The 22,236-nt window shown below is 38.7% G+C and overlaps 1 protein-coding gene across 2 annotated transcripts in view; it reads right to left on the reverse strand.

The window, feature by feature from the left end:
- Positions 1 to 22,236, reverse strand: part of PPEF1 (protein phosphatase with EF-hand domain 1) — a 113,796-nt gene that overhangs the window by 54,564 nt on the left and 36,996 nt on the right. For both annotated transcript variants that reach the window (XM_040633764.1, XM_040633767.1), the window contains 4 exons: positions 19,367 to 19,494; positions 18,609 to 18,669; positions 10,028 to 10,191; positions 1,360 to 1,474 (listed from right to left, as the gene is read on the reverse strand). In XM_040633764.1, the coding sequence (XP_040489698.1) occupies positions 1,360 to 1,474; positions 10,028 to 10,191; positions 18,609 to 18,669; positions 19,367 to 19,494 (468 nt within the window). The remainder of the gene's footprint in view (positions 1 to 1,359; positions 1,475 to 10,027; positions 10,192 to 18,608; positions 18,670 to 19,366; positions 19,495 to 22,236) is intronic.

Here is a 22,236-nt window from a genome sequence, read left to right on the forward strand (position 1 = left end):
AAGAAAGAAAGAAAGAAAGAAAGAAAGAAAGAAAGAAAGAAAGAAAGAAGAAAGAGAGAGAGAGAGAGGAAGGAATATAGGGAAGGCAATACACTTTCCTTTTCCTCTCTGGGGTCCAATTTCATCTACAAGAACAAGTGATAGACTAGTCCCAGTAGGAACCATTCGGTTCTTACACTGTATGATGCCAGGACTCCCTTGCCCTCTAATTCACGTCTTCTTCTAGATCCTTTTACCCAAAGATAAATCTACAATGGCAACTGCAGATATACTGGAAACATGTGGGAGCAGATGTCACTCTCTGGCTTTTTATATACACCCTGATGGCGTATCTAGTCCTGGCTCTTCGGGCTCCATGGGTGGGCACGGCTCCCTGAGCTTCATGACCCCCAAGTCTTAATCTCTGTGAAAAGTTAGAGCTGGTGAGGCCTTGGGTGAAAGGCCCCCACTGCTGAGATGCATCATCTGTCAGGCAGAGGAGTGTCGGCCTGCTTCGGTTGGAATCGAACCAGTGAAGAAGCTTCAGAAGCCCGAGTCTGGGCGCGCGGCATGTACCGCTGCACCAAGTCCCTACCACCACTATCAGATGCTAGCAACGCAAACGGTTTTACTAGATTATCAAATTCACTTCTACCCGCCAGCGGAAAAGAAACACAGGCTAAAAATTGATTTGGAAAATAACAATCACTGTTTTGTAACCTAAAGGCCTAATTAGAAGTTAAGGGAATTGCTGTTCCTTCCACGCACCCCATTCTCAGACAGTTGCAAGCCTGCTGAGCACCAACTGTGTTGAATTTCAATGTGTACTGTTTCTTGAAGCAATATCCTGCCAGCCTGGCCTAGACGATAACAAAATCTCAAGTCTTGTTATTTAGAAGAACAAGGAACAGATTTCTGGGACATTCCCACTCTTCTAAAAGCTGCAGAGACCAGTTGGAAAAATCTAAAACAGCAGCCAAGGGCAGAGAAGAGTTTAATCTCTAGCCTGCCTTGGGCTCTTCGCCTCCCAGCATAAGCGGCACGCAGAGGCCCACCTTGGAAAAGTAACACGGAACGAAGATAACGCGAGCTAGACGGAGGGCAAAGACTGCTTATGCCACCCATGGGGGGGTTTCCGTATTAAAAGGCTGCCTGCCATTATAAAAAGCTATGAGTTCTTTAATTTCTCACATAATTAATTCCTGCCAGCTGGTATGCAAAACAAAGACAAGATGGGGAACGGTATTACCATGATAGATAACTCTATATTAACGCTTTTCCTTTAATACAGTCCAATTTACACAGTTCTCAAGTTAAGCCAACGACGTAGAAACAAGACGCTCCTAAATATTAATTTGGCAGCTCTGCTCTGACACTTACCACAGATTGTTATCTCTTTGGAGGGAGAAGTTTTCACGTGAGTGAAGTTCGGCATGTGCTTCAGGACTTTCTTGGTTTCAAAGAGCACCTCTAAGACATAACGAGCATGAAGTATCTGTGTGGGCGGAGCAGAGGAAATACACACAATGAACTAGCAAGAAAGGCTTGACTACGCAGAAAGCTATAACAGTGGAGCATATGAGCCCATTTCAGGAAGCTGTATTGCAGGATAATCTCTAAATGAATCTCAAATAGATTATTCTAGCACTGTGTCTGGCATACAGTAAGCCCTCACTAGAGATTTGTAAATGGAATGAATGAATGGTTCCTAGGACATTTACACTTCCCTGTTCATAACTGACATCACCCATTCACAGAATGTCTCCGATTATTCTCGGTCCTTAGTGCCCAAGAGAAGTGACAGGGGAAAAAAAGAGACTCCCTTGCCCCAGGGAAACAGGGAGACAGAAAGAAATAAATAAAAGTGAAGGAAGGACAGGAGAAAGAGAGAGAAGGAGAGAGCGACTGTGGAACGGGGCTGCTTTGCATGTGTTTGGGACATCCGGCCACCTGGGATGGCAACCAGGTGGTGGCGCTGGGTTCGCAGATCTCACAAGACAGCCAGAGCAGCCCCAAGGAACCCCTGAGCCAAGAATCCCAGGTGGCTCAATGCTGGGTGCACAGACGTGAGAGTATACAGAACAGCAAGTGCATTTATATACTAGTCCAAATATAAAACATATTCCAAACCCAAATAAACCATTTGCGTTACCTCCTATGATGACTATTTATCCAATTGCCCTCCTCCAGTTACAGCGTTGATGACTTCATTGTTTTGGACAGATTTACTCCGCTTTCTCTGCTGCACTTTTGTTTGTTTGTTTTAAATCCAGTGTGTTATTCTCCCTTTTTTAAAAACTACAAAATATTCCAAATACATAACCCCCAAAATAATATAGCCGATATACAAATTTAACAGATGCTAACACCACTTCATGGGTCAGGATTGTTTGTGCCGCTTGACACGGGGCTAGCCGAAATCGAGATGTGCTAAAACACACACTGGTTTTCAAAGACTCAGTGTATGAAAAAAGAAAAAAGTAAAACGTCTCATTAAAAACTTTTAACCTGAGTACATATTAAAATGATAATAATTTCACATGTTGGATTAAATAAAGTATTAAAATTATTTTCACCTTTTTTTACATTTTTTAAAGTTTGTTTTAGTAATCTTTACAGCCAACGTGTTTTTAATTTTTTAATGTGACTACTATTGGCTCACATTATATTTCTACTGGACACCACTGGTTTAGATTATTAAAGGATGAGAGGGCTCATTTCTACATATTGTTCAGATACTGCTTCGGTTACAGGTTTCAGGACAGATGGAATCCTTTGTTCCTTTGGAACAATCCTATCTGATGGTGTCTTAAAATTTCTATTTGCATAGCTATTAAATTAATAAAACTATTTCCTATCCCAGACCCCAAAAACATGATTTAAGTTTAGAGAATTTTCATGATTAAATATACTTTTTCTTTTCTTTTTCTTTTTTTTTTCTTTTTTTTTTTTTTTTTTTTTTTGAGAGAGAGAGAGCGAGCGAGCAGGGGTAGGGGCAGAGGGAAAGGGAGAGAGAGAATCTTAAGCAGCCTCCATGCCCAGCACGGAGCCCAATACACGGCTAGATTCCATGACCTTGAGATCATGACCTGAGCCGAAATCAAGAGTTGGACACTTAACTGACTGAGCCACTGGGTGCCCCTTATTAAATATGCTTTTTAAGGACAGGAATCAGGATTTGAAGCAATGTGAGAATTAGGAGGAAAGAGAAAGGCCCCTGGATGTAGGTGAGTAGAGACCCATATTTCCTGGTTCTCCAAGACCTAATGAACTGCTAAAGATTTTTCCCACAAAAGCATTTTAAATCCATTTCAATCCACAACTTGAGTAAAATCTTGAATGTGAACTTTCCTTTAGCCACATTTTATTTTTTTATTTTTTAAAGATTTTATTTATTTATTTGACAGAGACAGAGACAGTCAGCGAGAGAGGGAACACAAGCAGGGGGAGTGGGAGAGGAAGAAGCAGGCTCACAGCGGAGTCTGATGTGGGGCTCCATTCCATAACGCTGGGATCACGCCCTGAGCTGAAGACAGACGCTTAACGGCTGCGCCACCCAGGTGCCCCCTTTAGCCACATTTTAAAGGAACAGGCAAAAGGAACCTTAATACAATGACTTATTTTGCTTTGCACATTTAGTCAATTGATTCCTAAGACTGGCTTCATTGTTACCTTAACTTGCCACTGCAGATTTTCTGGTCCATTTGTAGCACTAATCAGAGTAACTGCTGTCTGCTGTCTGAAAAGGCAGTTTCGTTTTGTTTTGTAAGTTAAAAAAAAAAATTCACTGAGAATATGTACAACAGAAAATTTCTATTATTAAAATAGTTTTTCTTGGTCCTTTCTCTTTTCCTTTTTTCTTTTTCTTTTTCTTTTTTTTTACAATTTTTTTGTTATTATTTTTTTAAAGTAATCTCTACACCCAACATGGGGCTCGAACTCACAACCCCAATATCAAGAGTCGCATGCTCCAAGGACTAGCCAGCCAGATGCCCCTGGCTCCTTTTTCAATAGACAAAAGCACATGGCTAATATCAGTACTTGCTTACAATGCTCTTTCAATAGCATTATAATTGTGTTTACAGTTGCAGTATTAAATACTTAAAAAACTTAACTTAGATGTTGGTTTCTACATTTATAGAGATGGTCAGAGTAAATAGCAACTTAAAATATTCATATTCTTTTAAAAGCAATGAGGTAGGAAAATCCTGCTTTTAAAGGATATTTCTTTGTATGAAATAACGAGTTTTCAAATGAAGAAAAATCTCATTTTTTTTTAGTTGAAATAAAAAGTTAAATAGTAAAAAGGAGTATAACTGAAAAGCAATTTTCCTTCTTCCCCAGACCTTGGTCCCTGTCCCCAGAAACAGTCACTGTTAAGAGTGTCTTCAGTATCTTTCCAAAACATATTCTATGTGTTTGCAAGCATATAAAATTAATATAACCATATATGAATATGTAATATTCATATATATTCTATTCTATAAACATATAATCCCTTAAACAAAATGTGGGGTGAATAACATTCTAAGGAATGTTATTCAACTAAAAGTAGGAATGAAATACTGACACATGCTAAAACATGGATGAATCCTGAATACATTTAATGTCCAGATTAGGCAAATTCATAGAGACAGAAGGCAAATTAGTGGTTGCCAGGGGCTAGGGAGAAGGGGCAATGGGGAGTGACTGTTTGGTGGGTACAGCGTTTTGTTTTGGGGTGATGAAATGTTCTGGAATTAGTGGTGATGGTTACACAACACTTTGAATATACTAAAAACTGCTAAATCGTATACTTTTAAATGGTTAAAATGATCTGTTTTATGTCACGTGAATTTTATCTTAATTTTTAAAAGTCAAAATATATATAATACATAATTTTTTTTTTTTTTTTTTTTTACAAATGGGAGCACACCATACTCTATGTTGAACCTTTCGGTCTTCCTTTAACAACTTAATTTTCTCATTTTTATAAAGTCAGAATTGTTGATCTTTTCTGTTATAGTTCCTTGGATTTTTGTCATATCTTTTCTCTCTTTGAACATGTTAAGCATATTTATCTTAAACTCTGAGTTTGATAATGCCATTATCAAAATATTGGTCTGTTTCTGTTGTTTGTTATTTGCCTCAGTCTTCTGTCATGAATCTTGTATCCTTCTATGCCTAGCTAATATTTGTGTTAAGTTCTGGACATTGTACATAACAATTTGAAGAAATAATTTGAGACCTATTTCCTTCCAGAGAGGATTTACTTTTTCATTTGGCAGGTGGCTAGGAACACCAGCTACCTAGGATAATCTCAATTCAATTTCAGGAATTAGATGATTGCAAGCTTTGCTTCAGTCCCTACAGAGACAGTCTACTTATAGTTCACTCTTACTCCTAGGGTATGCCCTTAGGGTCCAAACCTGAGAATGAGGGTTTTGGAGTAATGTCAGAGAAAATAATGGACTAGGTAGCTCACAGGTCCTATCCCTGCATAGAAACACTGAAAACTCAAGCAAAAAAACTGCCAAAATAAACTTTCACAGAACTTTGGGAAAAAAAGTTCACAGCAACCAAGCAAAGCCTGAATCAAGAAAAAGGTAACTTCAAAATGGCTCAGTGGAAGCAGAGTAAAGGTTTGTAAACATCTTAGCTAAACACAGAGCCCATCTGCAAAAACTAGGCTTGTCTTTGCTTTGCTTTGCTTCTGTCTCTCTCCACTCTCTCATTGTCTCTCTCTTTCTCTCTCTGGCTCCTGGTGTTCAAGGAAATCTCTGTCAAACACCAGCTGAACACAAGCTAAAACAACAGAGACTTCAGAGACCTCGCACACAACTAGACCTAGCATACATCTATAGAACACTCCACCCAACAACATCAGACTATACATTTTTTTAACAAGAGCACATGGAACATTCTTCAGGATAGACCAGATGTTAGGCCCCAAGTCAAGCCTCAATAAATTTAAAAAGATTGGAATCATGCAAAGTATCTTCTCTGATCACAATGGAATGAAGCTTGAAATCAATAACAGAAGGAAAACTGAAAAATTCACAAATACATAGAAATTAAACAACATACTCAAACAATCAATAGGTCAAAGAAGAAATCACAAAGGAAATTAGAAACTACTTTGAGATGAACAAAAATGAAAATATTACATACCAAAATATATGGGATGCAGCAAAAGCAAAGCTCAGAGAGAAATTTCTAATTGCAAATGCCTACCTTAAAAAGAAGAAAGATCTCAAATGAAAAGCCTAACTTGACACTAAGGAACTAGAAAAAGAACAAACTAAGCTAAAAGCTAACAGAGGGAAAAAAAGGATTAGAGTTCAGATAAATGAAATAGACAACAGCAAAGCAATAGAGAAACTCAACAAAACTCAAAGTTGGTTCTTTGAAAATATTAACAAAATTGACAAACCTTTAACTAGACCAACAAAGAAAAACAAAGAGAGAAAATGCAAATAACTATAATCAGAACTAAAAGTGGGGACATTACCACCAACCTTAAAGACATAAAAAGAATTATAAGAGAATTCTATGAATAATTACAATTAGATAACTTAGATGAAATTCCCAAAACTGATTCAAGAAGAAATAGGAAATCTGAACAGATCTAGGACAAGTAGAGACTGAATTAGTAATCAACAACCTCCTAACAAGGAAAAGTCCAAGACAGACGCCTGCATTGGTGAGCTCTACTGAACATTTAAAGAACTCATACCAATCCTTCTTAAACTCTTCCAAAAAATTAAAGAGGAGAAAATAATTCCTAACTCATTCTATAAGGCCAATATTACCCTAATACCAAAGTCAGACACCACAAGAACATACACATCAATATCCCTTATGAGTAAAATAAGAAAAAAAAACCACAAAACTTCGACAAAATACCAGCAAACAAAATCTAATAAAATTAAAAAAAAAGCATAGACCATGACCCAGTGGGATTTATTCAAGGAATAGAAGGTGGTTCAACACACACAAAAAATTAATCAGTGTAATATACACATTAATAGAGTGAAGGAAAAAACCACAGGATCATCTCAATTGGTGCAGAAAAAGTATTCGACAACATCTAACACCTTTACAAGACAAAGCCACTCAGAAAACTTGGAATGGGAGAAAACTTCCTCAACATGATGAAAGGTATTTATGAAAAACCCACAACTAACATCAAACTCAATGGTGAAAGACTGAAAGCTTTTCCACTAAGATCAAGAACCAGACAAGCATGCAACGCCCTCACCACTGCTATTCAACATTTTACTGGAAGTTCTAGCCAGAGCAATTAGGCAAGAAAAAGAAATAAAAGGCATCTAAATCAAAAAGGAAAAAGTAAAACTATCTCTATTTACAGATGACATGATCCTGTATATAGATTGTCTCAAAACACACACACACACACACACACACACACACACACACACATATACACTACTAGAGCTAATAAATGAACTCAGCAAAGCAAAGTGGCAGAGTATAAACTCAACCCACAAAAATCAGTTGTCCTTTTATACACCAACAATGAACAGTCCAAAGGGAATTAAGAAAGCAATCCCTTTTACAATAACAATCAAGAGAATAAAATACCAAGGAATAAATTTAAGGTAGTAAAAAACTTGTGCACTGAAAATTAGAAAACATTGCTGAAAGAAATCAAAGAAGACCTAAATAAATGGAAAGACATCCTGTGTTTATGAATTGGAAGACTTAATATTGTCAAGATGGTAATACTATACAAAGTGATCTATAGATTCAATGCAACCCCTACCAAAATCTCAATGGGCTTTTTTTTTTTTTACAGAAATGGAAATGTCAATCCTCGAATGCATTGCAAGGGAACCCAAATGCCAAAACAACATTGAAAAAGAAGAACTAAATTGAAGGATTCATACTTCCTGATTTCAAAAAACTTAACTACAAAGCTATAGTAATTAAGACAATGTGGTATTGGCATAAGGATAGATACATACACAAATGAATAGAACTGGAGAGTCCAGACATAAATCAATACATCTATGACCTATTAGTTTTCAACAAGGGTATCAAGACCATTCATTGGGGAAAGAATGGTCTCTTCAACAGAAAGTGCTAGGACAACTGCATATCCATGTGCAGAGAATAAAATTGGATCCCTACCTCATACCATATACAGAAAGTAACTGAAAATGGTTCATGAACTAAATGAACTAAAACTACAAAATTCTTTTTTTTTAAACTATAAAATTCTTAAAAGGAAATATAAGGGGTAAATCTTCATGCCCTTGGATTTGGCAATGGATTCTTAGATATAGCACAAAAGCACAAGCAACCAAAGAAAAAAATAAATACATTGGACTTATCAAAATTAGAAACTTTTGTGAATCAAAGGCCATTATCAAGAAAGTGCAAAGACAACCTACAGAATGAAAAAAAAATTTAAATCATATATCTGAGGGGCGCCTGGGTAACTCAGTTGATTAAGTGTTCAGCTCTTGGTTTCGGCTCAGGTCATGATCTCAGGGTCCTGGGATTGAGCCCCACATTGGGCTCCTTGCTCAGCGGGGAGTCTCCTGGAGATTCTCTCTTGCTCCCTCTCCCTCTGCCCTTCCCCCCATGATCTCTCTCTCTCAAATAAATAAATAAATCTTTTTTAAATAGATTATATATCTGGTATCCAGAATATATAAAGAACTCTTATAACTCAGTAATATAAAGACAAATAACCTCATTTCAAAATGGGCAAAGCATCTGAATAGACATTTCTCCAAAGAATGTATACAAATGCCCGGTAAACATGGAAAGATGTTCAACATCTTTAGTCATTAGGGAAATGCAAATCAAAACCACAATGAGGTATCAGTTTGCATACAATTAGGATGCCTATAATAAAAATACAATTAAAAAGAATAAACAAAAGCAAATAACAAGTGTTGACAAAAAACATGAATAAATTGGAACCCTCATGCATTGCTGGTAGGAAGGTAAAGTGGCACAGCCACTGTAGAAAACAGTTTAGGAGTTTCTAAAAAAGTTAAACAGAGTTACCATATGACCCAGCGGTTCCACTCATAGGTATATATACTCAAGAGAACTGAGGACACATTCATACAAAAACCTGTATATGAATATTCATAGAAGCATTGTTCATGATAGCCAAAAGGTAGAAAAAAATCCAAATGTCTATCCACTGATGAATGAATAAACAAAATGCAGTATATCCATATAACAGAATATTAGTCAGACAGAGCAATAAAGGAGCAATGAAACATGCTGTGACATGAATGTACCCTAAAAACATTATGCTAAATGAAAAAGCCAGACACAAGAGGCTACATATTACATAATTCCATTTGAATATGAAATGTCCAAAACAGACAAATCCATAGAGACAGAAAGTAGAATAACAGTTGCCAGGGGTGAGGGAAGAGGGAATGGTAATGAGTATGGAATTTCTTTTTGGGGTGATGAAAATGTTTTGGAATTAGATATTGGTGATGGTTGCACAATTTTGTGAATGCACTAAAAACCACTGAATTGTACACATTCTTTATTTTTATTGGAGAATTGTTGACTCACAATGTTACATTAGTTTGAGGGGTATAACACAGTGATTCGACTATATGTTAGGCTGCGCTCACAAGTATAGCTCCCATCTGTCACCATACACCACCATTACGATACCATCGACTATATTCCCTATGCTGTAGCTTTTATCCTGATGACTTATTCATACCATAACTGGAAGCCTGGATCTCCCACTGCCCTTCACCCATTTCACCCATCCCCCACCCTTAAATCACTCACTTGAAAATGATGAATTTTATATGTGAATTATATCTCAGAAAAAGAAAAAGGAAATGCAGTAAGCCTATAGATAGATGGGAAGTTTCTGTGTGTCTGAGGAGACTTCTATTTCATAGGTTAAGTAAAGCAGAGGGTAGCTCTCACTTATTATGAAGCTTTTCCCCAAGGGAATGCATTTCCACTATAGTATTTTCATTTATTCATTCAACAGATAGTCACTGAGCACATGCTACGTACAAGAATCAGGGCAGTATCTGCTTCCACTTGCCTGTTGTTGCTTGAAGGCCTCAACAAGTATATCAATATCAGTAAAAGTGAGAGGAAATTGCAGCCGAGGACCATTATAGGAGTCTGGGACATCTATGCATGAGACATACTCCTGTCTATCCTTGCAGTCCTGGAGGGTGCTACCAAAAAGTCGAGCAACTAATTCTGGAAAAGAAAAGACAGAAAGGATGGGGGAATCAACATTCCCATACTTCAATTCAGTAAGTACTTTCTTGAATATCAAGCCCAGGTAAGACACTGTGCTGTACGTTATGGATACCAAGCTATCCCACATACAATCATGAGGAAAGATTTGTTCTCAGATCATCAGGTACGTTCACATGAATCACCCTCATCCCTTCCCGAGTGGACATTGTACCAAAGCAGTGAGTTCATTGGTGGGGAGGAGAAGGAGAAACACAGGGAAAACTGGTCAGTCAAGGTACTTGGAGGCTCTGAAACTCTACCTCTACATTCTTTGCCTACTCTTACATCTCAGATTTTTACGAATCAGGCTGAAAACATAACAATGTATTGCATTTGATTCAAACATCTGTGCTACTCAGGATCTACAGAAAATTAAACTGCACCATTCAATTTTCCCCCTGTTAAACGCTTCAAATTTTACTTAGCTGTAATAGATTTCTCTCTTCACGTAAAAACAGATTTTCTGGCATGATTTTCTTTTTCTTCTTGATAACAAAGCAGATGAAGTTAGATGATGAACCACAGGCAGAAATATCCATGGGGCCTCTCTCTCAGAGAGACATTTCTGTGTAACAGATCACCTGCACTGCGCATTTCAGGAGGTGTTGAGATCCAGGGTCCCTTTCTTGCTAGGCACCGATAAAACAGTCAGCCCGAGAACAGAAATCGGGCCCATTCGGGTAGAGAAAGATGAAAGACTGATTGCAAAAGTGACCCTGATTGTCTATCCCAGCCTCTAGCCTGGCTCTTTTTAATGTGATTTGCAGCTGCTCTCATCAAGAGTCTATTTTCCCCCAGGCTTCAAATCTGGATTGTTGGGTTCACGACTTGTGTTGGCCTGAAGAATGTGGTGGAAGTGTTACATACCATTTCCAAGTCAAGACCTCAGAAGGCCTTGTATGCTTCCATGCTCTCTCTTTTGAACCCATGCTCCTACCTCAAAGTCCAGACTAGCCTAATAAAAGCTCCAAGACTATGGGGAACAAAACTGAGTTACCCGGCCAAGGCCATGGATCAGCCATTAGCCAGCACACCTCCAAATACATGAGTGAACTCTCGCCAAGACCTGAGAAAAACTGCCAAATCAAGCCTGCCAAGATCAGCAGAAGCACTCAGATAACCTGTAGACTTGTGGGCAAAAAGAAATGTTTATTACATGCCACTGAGCTATTGTGGTTGTTTATTACACAGTATTATTTCTTTAACAGATAACGGATACAGAGGATGGTGATGTATTCGTCAACTCATTAACAGTGAATTGCTACCAAGCCAATGGGAATCAGAAGTTTTCTGCAAGCAGTTTCTATCTTTTTGAATATTTAGAGTAGACATGTTTGGAAAGCGCGACGTTAGCAGATGTTAGAATTTTTTTTTTCATGATCCAGTTATGCTGAGAGATTACTGTTAAGAACTAAACTTGAAAAAAAACTTTCTAAAATAAGTCACAATATTTGGTAATTTAAAAATGCTTTCTAAATTCTTGTGTACCCACCCCAACACTTCTTTGGTGGTGGTTGATGATGTTTTATAAGAAGTTAAATTTAAGAATAATAATGTGTGCCTTCAGTGTGGTCCAGCGCAGTGTATTTTTCTCATTTGGATTTGGTTTGAGATTTGAGAATCACTTAATTATTCCATTTTATGTTTGAAAACTAGAAATGCAGAGCGGCTCGGTAAATTTNNNNTCAGGTTCCATTGTGCAAGCAGTAAAGCCTAAATACTCTACTTAACTGTCTTAATGATCATACCATTCCGTTCTTAGAGATACATCTTCCTGACTCTCTACACTGAAATATTGGGCTCCTCTTGGGAAAACAACAATAACAACAAAGAAAGACAAAAACAACCCCACCGGTCTCACTATATCATCTTATAACTGACTTGTTGAGTAATCCCAACTGTGTGAGGTACAAGCATGACATGATTTTCTTTTCCCAATCACCGCTTTCACCCGTGCTCTGTCTGCTCTCTTTTTCTCATCAGCTCACACATGAAGTCAATCCCATCAGTTCCAGTCATTAAAATGCAGTCCTGTTTTTTTTAAGAACAAAATTAAAATAGTGTTTTTCTTCTTTAAAACAAACGAAAAAAGCTTAGCCTGGCCTTTCTTTCCATATGTTTGTTGACCTTCATTTCTTGTAAGTTCCGTGATAAATATATGAAAAAGCACCATTTCCCTAAGCCATTTCTTAGTCAAAGCTACTCATTATGAAATATCAGTAAACATCAAATCATAATCCTTTTGCTGACTTCTAGCCACATTTAAAAAAAATAACATAGATTCTCTTCCTAATATGGGTAGCTACTGTGGGTCATGTATGAAAGCAATCAAAAGCTGTACCAATTCAAATGCAAGTAGTGTGGGCTGTAACTATTATAACTAATAAGAATAATTTAATGAATTCCAATGATATGTAAAGATTTGTGCAACATGTAATTTGAATGAATCTTTACCTATTTGGTTTACAATTCTGTCAACACGAATTTAAACTAATTAAATATAATGAAATCTTGAATTATAACCAAATGATACCTTTACAAGTTGTTCTAAAGAAAATATCTCAAAACTACCCCCACATATAATCTTTTCTTTTACCCAGTACAAACTCAAAATCTGGACAGGAAAAATGTTAAAGCCCATAATTAAAAAAACAAAAAACAAAAAAAACACGCACACACATACTTTCTGCCTCTACCACCCACATGCCACTTTGAAAACAAGCTCCAGATATGGCTGGGAAAAGAAAAACACCGATTGAACTGCATTTTATAGTTATTTCATTTCTCGGTTATGAATTTGGATTCAAACTATGAGTGTCCATATAATAAACTCAATAAATGGCAAAATGGCATTTCATAAAGTTCAACACCTGTTCCTGATTATTTAAAAACTCAGAGAACTAGGAATGAAAGCCTACCTCCTTAAAAGAATTTTAAAAATTTAAATCAACAAGAATTGTTTTTCCATTAAAGCATTAACAAAACAGGATGCCTAGTTTCACTGCTTCGTTTTCACATTGTTCTGTAGTTCTAGCCAATGCAACAAAACACAAAGCAGTGACAACCGAATAGAAAGATGTAAAAATAAGTTACTTGTGGCCAGTGAGATTAAATATCCATACTCAAGAAAATCAATTGAGAAACTCCCAGAAAACTGATAGGAGAATTCAATACTACAGAGATTTGAATTACAGCTTTACTACTGCTGAGACAAATAACTTTGGGAGGTCACCTTCTAAGCCCCAATATTCTCATCCAACAAAAGGGGATGATAATAATACTAATCTCGGTGGTTTGTCATGAAGACTAAATGAAATATCTAAAGCACTTAAAAGACATGGCACATGGCAAACATTTAATAAATAATAGCAATAATAATAGTAAGTTCATTCATGCTATTGTTCAATAGTAGCACAATACAAATAGGTATAAATCAAAGGCTTGTTAAATACTACCAATAATCACTAGGGAGATATCATGGGGAAAATGACTTACTGACCATAACCACAAAAAAATATAAAATACCTGGGTCTCATAGGACACTTTGGCTGATGTGGGAAGCAGAAAGAATAGTTAAAACAGCACTTGCACATGCTCCGCCCCACTCCCCACTTCCACCAGTCTCTGTTGAAACCTATTGCTACGTACAGCAGCTTTGGCTTTCTACCTTATAGGATGGATGTGTGGAGTCTCCCCATCAAGTCCTATGAACTGGTTTGAGCAACTAAGTAGTAGGACACAGAAACGAACAGCTTCCAGGTCTCCTTCCACCTGTGGAACACCCAGGAAGTCTCGACTAACCCTGTGCCTCAGAGTTAAAACCATTAGTCCGGCACTGATATCTGGAAATGTTAAGTGATCTTCTGGTCCCTAAATATACCCTGCTTCAGGGTCATGGCGCTTCTGCCAAACAGGCCTAGGTGGAGGTTGTATGGAACCTTCCCACCAAAGAAGGCCATCAGAAAGCAACCTGCAGTAATGTACAGCACGGTGATCATTGTTCACACTTCTCTCACTGTATGCTTGAAAGGTGCTAAGAAAGTACATTTTTAAAGTACTCACCACACACAAGGACTTGTAACCGTGAGGTGATGGATGTGTTAACTAACCTCGTTGTGGTAATCATTTCATAATATACACATATATGAAATCACTGTAGTGCGTACCTTAAACTTCTACAATGTTAAATGTCACCTATATTTCAATAAAGCTGGAAAACATTTTTTAAATGAAATCAACCTACAGAAGTCATCTGTAAATTAATTTTTCTGTTACACACAATAATCAAATCAGTAAGATTCTAGTACTCTATAATAGAGAGATGTATAAGAGAAAGAAGCCTAGAAATATGCCCTAATATACATTTTTAAATGAATACATGATGAAGGAGGCACTACAAACCATGGTAAAAAGATACACTATCAAATAAACATTGTGGGGAAAACTGGTTAACTATTTGGACATTTTCTTTTTAGCTGTGCTTTTTAATTGTTTTCAACCATGAGGCATAAAGACTTCCTTTTTTTTTTTTTTTGGTTTAATATAAAAAATCCCAAATTTATGAAGTGTTAAAATTTTAAAAAGTTAAACCATAAAAAAATCTAGAAATCCCAGCATAGCGATCCACATTTTAAATATTTCAAGGCCTTCTAAGTTTAAAAGCAGGGATTCACAAAGAAAAAGATATTTAGATGTGAAAGATATTTTAAATAATTAATGGGTAAAAACTTCCTATACCTGATAGAAAATATCAACCTAGATATCACAGAAGCTCAGTGAACCTCACAGAGGATACAATATAAATGAAGCATCATCAAGGCTCATTATAGTTAAAACTCTATTTTCCAATGTTGCTTAGGTTAGTTTGTTTCTTCTCCAACTCCATCAGGTGATTCTGTTATTTGTAATACAGTTAACTTCATTTGTCACTATGTGTATTCTATTTTGGAAATACACACACATTCTTCTCCTGTTTGTAATAATATTTTTATGGATGTAAAACATTATCATGGTTCTAAGAGTCAAAACTACAAAAAGGTACATTCAGCAGAGTGTTATTCTCCCCTCAGCCCTCTACCGAACTCCATTCTCCCATCCTTTCTTTCTCCCCTGTTCCCACCTATCCACTCACCCCCTGTAGGTAAACAAGGTCATTAGTTTCTGATTTGTCCTATAGGTTTCTCCTGTATTTATTTTTGTGCATGTACACACACACACATCCATATCAGGCAAAGATTTCTCAAACAAGATGTAGAAAGTACGAATCACAAAGGGAAAAAAAATTGTACTATATTAAAATCAAGAATGTCTGCTATCATCAAGAGGCAGCATTTAAAGACTAGGGAGATAAAAGCCCAAGACTAGGAGAAGATATTTACAATACGTTTATCTAACAAAGATTCATATTCTCATATATAGAATTATTTAGAGCACTCTTAAAAATTGGTAAGAAAAAAGCAGCTAACCCAATAAAAGGATGGCAAGAGACCTGAATAGGCAATTCACCAAACAGGATGTTCACATGGCCACTACATAGACAAAAAGGTGACCAATTTCCTTGCTCACCAGGGAAACACAAATTAAAGCAGAAATGCAATACTACTACATACCGGGCAGAACGGCTAAAATGAAAAGGACTGACAACTCCAAGTATTGAAGAGGATAGAGAACACTGGAAATCTCATCTACTGGTGGCAGTATAACTTGGTACAACAATTTTGTAAGACGGTTTGTCAGTACCTAATAAAGCTGAACACACGCATGCCCTGTAACCCAAAACTTCCACACCGGGGTCGTAGTACATCTTTATAGTAATGGTCCCCAGTGAACCATGCCCCTTTGTATCCACATCCCTTTACAATATAACACTGCTGCTCCTCCCTGCAAGAGGTGGAGCTTTCCTAATCCCTGTGAATCTGTGGCTGCCCTTGTGACTTGCTTTGACCAACAGAATACGGCAGAACCGATTTTGTGTGAGTTCCAGAGAATAGGCCTTAAGAGGCCTTGCAGCTTCTGCCTTTTTTCTCTTGGGATGTAAAGAAGTCGGGATATCCTGCTAGACAGAGAGGCTGCATGAGGAGAATTGAGGTATCTAAGCTCATAGCCAACAGCAAAGCCCCAGACAGGTGAGTAAAACCATCTAGACCTCCCTACCCAGCCCAGCGAGGTTGAGTGAGCCCAACTGACACCAGTCAAGCCATCCCCACTGAGTCCAGTTCAAATGCCTGATCCACAGAATCACGAGCAATAAAACGGCTGTTGTTTTTAAGCCACTAAATTTGGGGGTGGTTTGTTATGTAGCAATAGATAACCGGAAATGAGACTATGGCAAAAGAAAAGGATATATATGTTCACCAAAAAGGATATGTACAAGAATGTGCGTAGCCGGACTGGAGGAGATAATGCTAAGTGAAATAAGTCAAGCAGAGAAAGACAATTATCATATGGTTTCTCTCATCTATGGAACATAAGAACTAGGAAGATCGGTAGGGGAAGAAAGGGATAAAGAAAGGGGGGGTAATCAGAAGGGGGAATGAAACATGAGAGACTATGGACTATGACAAACAAACTGAGGGCTTCAGAGGGGAGGGGGGTGGGGGAATGGGATAGGCTGGTGATGAGTATTAAGGAGGGCACGTATTGCATGGTGCACTGGGTGTTATACGCAAGTAATGAATCATCGAACTTTACATCAAAAACTAGGGATGTACTGTATGGTGACTAACATAATATAATAAAAAATCATAAAAAAAAAAAAAAGAATGTGCGTAGCTGGATCATTCAAATTACTCAAACTGAAAACAACCCAAATGTCCATAAACAACAGAATGGATATGTTTTGGTAAATTCGTAAAATGGAACATCATTCAGCAGTAAGAATGACCGAATTGCAACAACATGGATGACTCTCACCATTGAGTAAAAGACTGCACACTGCGAGCTTTCATTTATATAGTGAAGTTCAAAAACAAGCAAAACCAGTCTAGGATGTAGAAGTCAGGAAAGCCGTCATGGAGGAGTTGGGAGGTGACTGCAGGGGGACAGGGGAGAGGCTTCGGTGGTTCTGACAGGGTTTTCTTTCTCACTCTAGGTGCGGGTTAGGAGGGCGTGCTTACTTCAAGAAAATTTACTGAGTCCTGTACTTACAATTTGTGTGCTTTGATGTACGTTCTACTTCAAGAAAAGTTTATGTAAGAAGATTAAACCACGTCCCCTTCTCCGATAAAATTTTTTTAATATTTTTAAATTACGTACAGAATTTTTTGACATGCAGATTTTTAAAAATACAGATCCTGAGTAAACATCTCCAGGCTGGAACCCAGCCATCTGTGGCTATGAATCTCCGCAAGTGATTCTGATGGACAGCCCCGATCGAAATATTAGGTCATTAGCAAAAACAGCGCTGCTTCATTTCATCATCATTATATTTCCTCTCAGAAATATTTTGCCAAAGAACATGAAGCACAAACAACTATCTTCAGATTGCAATTAACTAAAAGAAAGAAAATGGCAAAATACCCACTTCCTCCCACTCCCCACTCCTCAGGTTTGGCTATTCCACCATTTAGAAAGCTTCTACAGATCATTAAATGCTTTAATTAGTTTCATACATATGTGCTCAGCTCAAAGCACACCATTAAAACACCATTCTTTTGCCACTGTGAAAGGGGCTCGCTGGATGACTTCTAAGAAGCTCTTAGATGCCATACACTTTTAATTAGAACAAAACATGGTCAGCCTGAATTAAAGAAAAATAAGCTTTTCAGTCTAGCATCTACCTTGAAGATAACAACAGTCATCTTGATTTTGCAGAGAAACGCATGCCTCGGGAAGAACTATAATTTTAAAATCATTTTAAACCATACCTGTATTGCCTGTCCCTGAGATGATTTACTTAGCCATTTCAGAACGACTACATACATGATAGACAGAGAGACAGACAGCTAGCTCTGCAGAAAACAGAGAACCGTGTTCAATCCACCATTTCCCCCCAGATTTGTTTCATGAGATACTCAAGATATTTTGATCTCCTGGCATGAAAGTTCTGTGGATAAAAAATAAGATCCTCTTTACTAAAGCTACTATCGTACATCAACAGATTGCGGTTCAGAGAAGGTGTTCAACAAATAAACATTGAATGAAATCGAATTCAGCTTTGTGAAAATGACAAAACTAAACAGTCAAATTTAGTCAACAACAATCAGAGAAAAAAGCCACTTAAACTGATTTCAGCAGTTGTTTGGTGTCACAAAGACAAGACAGGTGGGCATCTTTTTAACTGCTTAGTGTCCTCCCATCTTCAGAGTTTACATCCCTTGATGAGGACAATTCAATATTTAATGACTGCTTTTCAAAAGACTAAACAGTTGACTTACCTGGGTCTTTCTCGTGTATATGTGTATAGTTTTCCAACATGAAGGAAAAGAAGTTGGATAGCTGGACAAAACAAAAATACATTAGTCAGTGAATGATCTCCAAACAGCCACTGTGGCCAATACTGTTGGCGCGCTCTCCCAGCTGCCGTAGGTGCTGCCAGGTCCCACCTCTACCTGCCTCCCTCCTCCCTCCTCCCTCCTCCCTCCAGTGCTCCTCAGCAGGTGGGTAGCACCTCCTGCAGAGCCGCATAGGATATCATATACCCTCCCTTTCCTTTATGGTTAAAAAGGACTTTTTTTTTTCTACCAAGAAGCATTAAAGCTGGATTTATATATCATTTTTGCAAGCTTGAAAAAGGCCTTCCTTGCCCATCTATATTTTCTTCTAGAACTCTCACGGGTTTGTTCTCAGGAAATTCTTTCATTTTTTAACTCCTTAAAATATTTTTTCCTTCATGAAGTAACAACTTTACTTCCTCCTGGGACACATGCCCAAGAACAGAATAAGACTGTTTTTTATTAGTTAACTAGACATCTGGCAGCCCTCTTCAAAATATAAACTTCAGAAACGAAAAATACCATCCTCTTCCCAAATCCTACTCTCTCTCTCCACAGCTACTTGGGAGACAATGTCGCCCTCTATTAAAGCTTTCACCAAGGTTCCTCAGCTTAAAATGGACCCAAACTTTCCTTTTCTCACTTATGAGGGGTCAAGAGAAGCATTTTACCAAAAGAAGAGATGAGCTGGCAAAACAGACCTGCAACTGGCCTTGTTCATCAGCATATTCGATGGACTGGAAGATGGTGAGGGCATAGCGTTGTCTGGCCTTCAGCCGAGCACTGTAACCTCGGTACCAGTTCTGGATGACCAATGCGGCTTTCAGTGCTGCAGACCCACAGGGCATGAAAACCAGAGGGAACCAGTTATTATGCAGCTATGGGACAGGGAAATAGGTGCTTCAGAAAAAAATCAGTCCACCTGGATTCCTAGGTTCTAAGAAAATACACACTACAATGAGATTTACCTTTATGTTTTTGTAAAATGTCCTCAAGTCTCAAATACTCAGAGAATAATGACGGCATAGCCATTAACAGTAGGGTTTCTGGGGGGCGCCTGGGTGGCTCAGTTGGTTGAGTGTCGGGCTCTTGATTTTGGCTCAGGTCATGATCTCAGGGTCATGGGATGGAGCCCCCAGTCAGGCTCTGCCCTCAGCAAGGAGTCTGCTTGGGATTCTCTCTCCCTCTCCTTGTGCCCCTTCCCCCGCCCTCCTGCTTGCACGTACTCTCTATCAGGGGAGTAGAGTTTTGGGGGCAAGAAGGTCTGAATTTGAATCCCAGCTATGCTAGTTACTGTCTGTGTGACTCTAGTAAGTTATTAAAACTCTCAAAGCCTCAGTTTCCTCCCCTGTAAAATGGAGAAAAGAACAGCACCTACCTCCGGCACTACTCAGGCATATTCGTACTCTCTACCCTATGAAGTAGCAATTCCATTCCTCACTATATACCCCAAAGCAATCCTCACACAGCCCATAAGGGAAGATGTATGGATATACACTGTTTCTTTGCTCGTGGCAGTAGGGAGTTTGACACCAATGCAACCTGGCTGGCCATTGCTGGGAAGGAGAATGTATAACCGTGGTGGGTACACAACTGGAAGCAATCGATTAAATAAACCCATAGCAACATGGATGGGGCTTAAAAATACAGTGCTTCAGTGAGAACAGTTTTAGAGACAGTGAAATATACATGATATCATTTTATATAAATTAAAAACACACATACACAAAACCAAAATATACATTTCATAAGAATATATACAAAGGATAAGATACTAAACAAATAGATTAGTTATTTATGGGGGCGGGTGAATGAGTATAGCGTATGTGGGTAAAAGAACAAGCAAATTAATTACCTAACATAAGAAAGGGTCTCGCATAGACCAGTGATGACAACGCACAATGAATTAAAAAGTATGATTCACTCCGGCTTCTGTACCTGAGATTCAACTGATAAAAGACAGATGGATAAATGAACACACCTCCCTCCTTCGTAGCTTTACAATAAGGATGGAATGAGCTAGTACAGGTGAAGCGTTGACCCCCACGCCTGGTTAATGAATGGCTAAACAAACAGCTATACAGTGACAAGCATCCTCTTGTTCGTGGATTACTCAGCACACTGACTCTCTTCTGGGGCTTTAAGCCTTTGAATCATCCTGTAGCTTCATGGCTTTGAAGAAAGCGATCAGGTGAGAGATAATGAGATTTAAAATATAGTCTCTTATGCCTTCCTCAAGTTTCAGAGCGAAGAGCAATCAACACCAGCTGGCTTCTTTTATTCATGCTATAATTTTTCCCAGTTAGCGCATAAAAATTAAGAGTTGACTATAACAAGAACAAGTTGAATTCTAAAAGCAGGATTCTAGCCTCCAGTCCCAGTATCCCTGGCTTAATACTGCTGTGGTACACTAGCTATACTCGTCATCTGCGGGTATTTATTTATGAGTTTCTCCAAGACGCTCTGGTTCCAGAAACACTCATTTCATTATTCAGCTTCCAGAAGACCCCAGGAAATAGACATAAGGTCAAGTATCACGGTCTTTATAGGGGAACACCACAGGGAGAAGAAATAAGAACGACTTGCTCAATATCGTAAAGCAAATGATAAGGAGGCTCAAAATCTCAAGTGTTCTCACCATATCATTACAGAGAGCCCAGGCTCACCGGCAAGGTCTGTTCTATGGGACTGTCATTGTCACTGTCCTGACCAGCCAGCCCTCACCTCAGGGGCTCTCTGTTCCTCAAGCGCAAAGGAATTGCCCCTGGGCTATTTACGAAGCACTTACTGAGGGCCAGGCGGTGGATTCACCTCCTCACCACACCCAGAAGCTGAGACAGACTACGTAAGGTCACTTAGCCTCACTTAGCAGGTAAGTGGAAATGCGCAGCGCGGAATGGAAGCCAGATCTCACTGAGCCGTAGCCCAGGCCTCACTGAGCCGTAGCCCAGGCTCGTAACCCCCGTAGAGCTACTGGCCGTCTGCTGCGTCTCAGTTTCTTCGTCTGCTGAGTGATGCAGTGGAATAAATGACCACTAAAGTGTCTTCTACTTAGGGTTAGCACCACTGATAAGAAATAATCACGCTTACTATTTCTATAATTAATAATGGGACAAAACAGTTACCATACGCTAAGGGCCTGCTAGAAGAGATTTAGCCCCCACAAGTATCATCTCTATGTTACACATAAGGAAACCTGAAAGGTTCACAGAGGCAAGTATCTTGCTCCAAGTCACTTATCTAGTATGGTCTCAGGTCACTTATCTAGTATGGTCTCAGGTCTTCTGAGTCCCAAACTGTGGGCTCTCTCCACTATAGCCAGTTACTTCTTTCCCTAATCTATGTGTCCCCTTCCTTCCTTTGAATAACAAGAGCCACCGTTTGTGGAATGCCTACTCTGTGCCCGGCACTAAGCTACACACGGTACATTCACTACCACTTCTACTCCTCCCCCACGAGGGGAAATAGGTGATCGAAGCCCCCTGTCCTCTCTCTGCCTTGCTTCAGTCCAGTCCCTTGCCGGGATCCCGCCCCACTCCCCAGGGGAGGAGTTGCTATTTTATTTGATAAG

This window comes from Ursus maritimus (genome assembly GCF_017311325.1).
Source record: "Ursus maritimus isolate PB19 chromosome X unlocalized genomic scaffold, ASM1731132v1 scaffold_X1, whole genome shotgun sequence".
Lineage (NCBI taxonomy): Eukaryota > Metazoa > Chordata > Mammalia > Carnivora > Ursidae > Ursus > Ursus maritimus.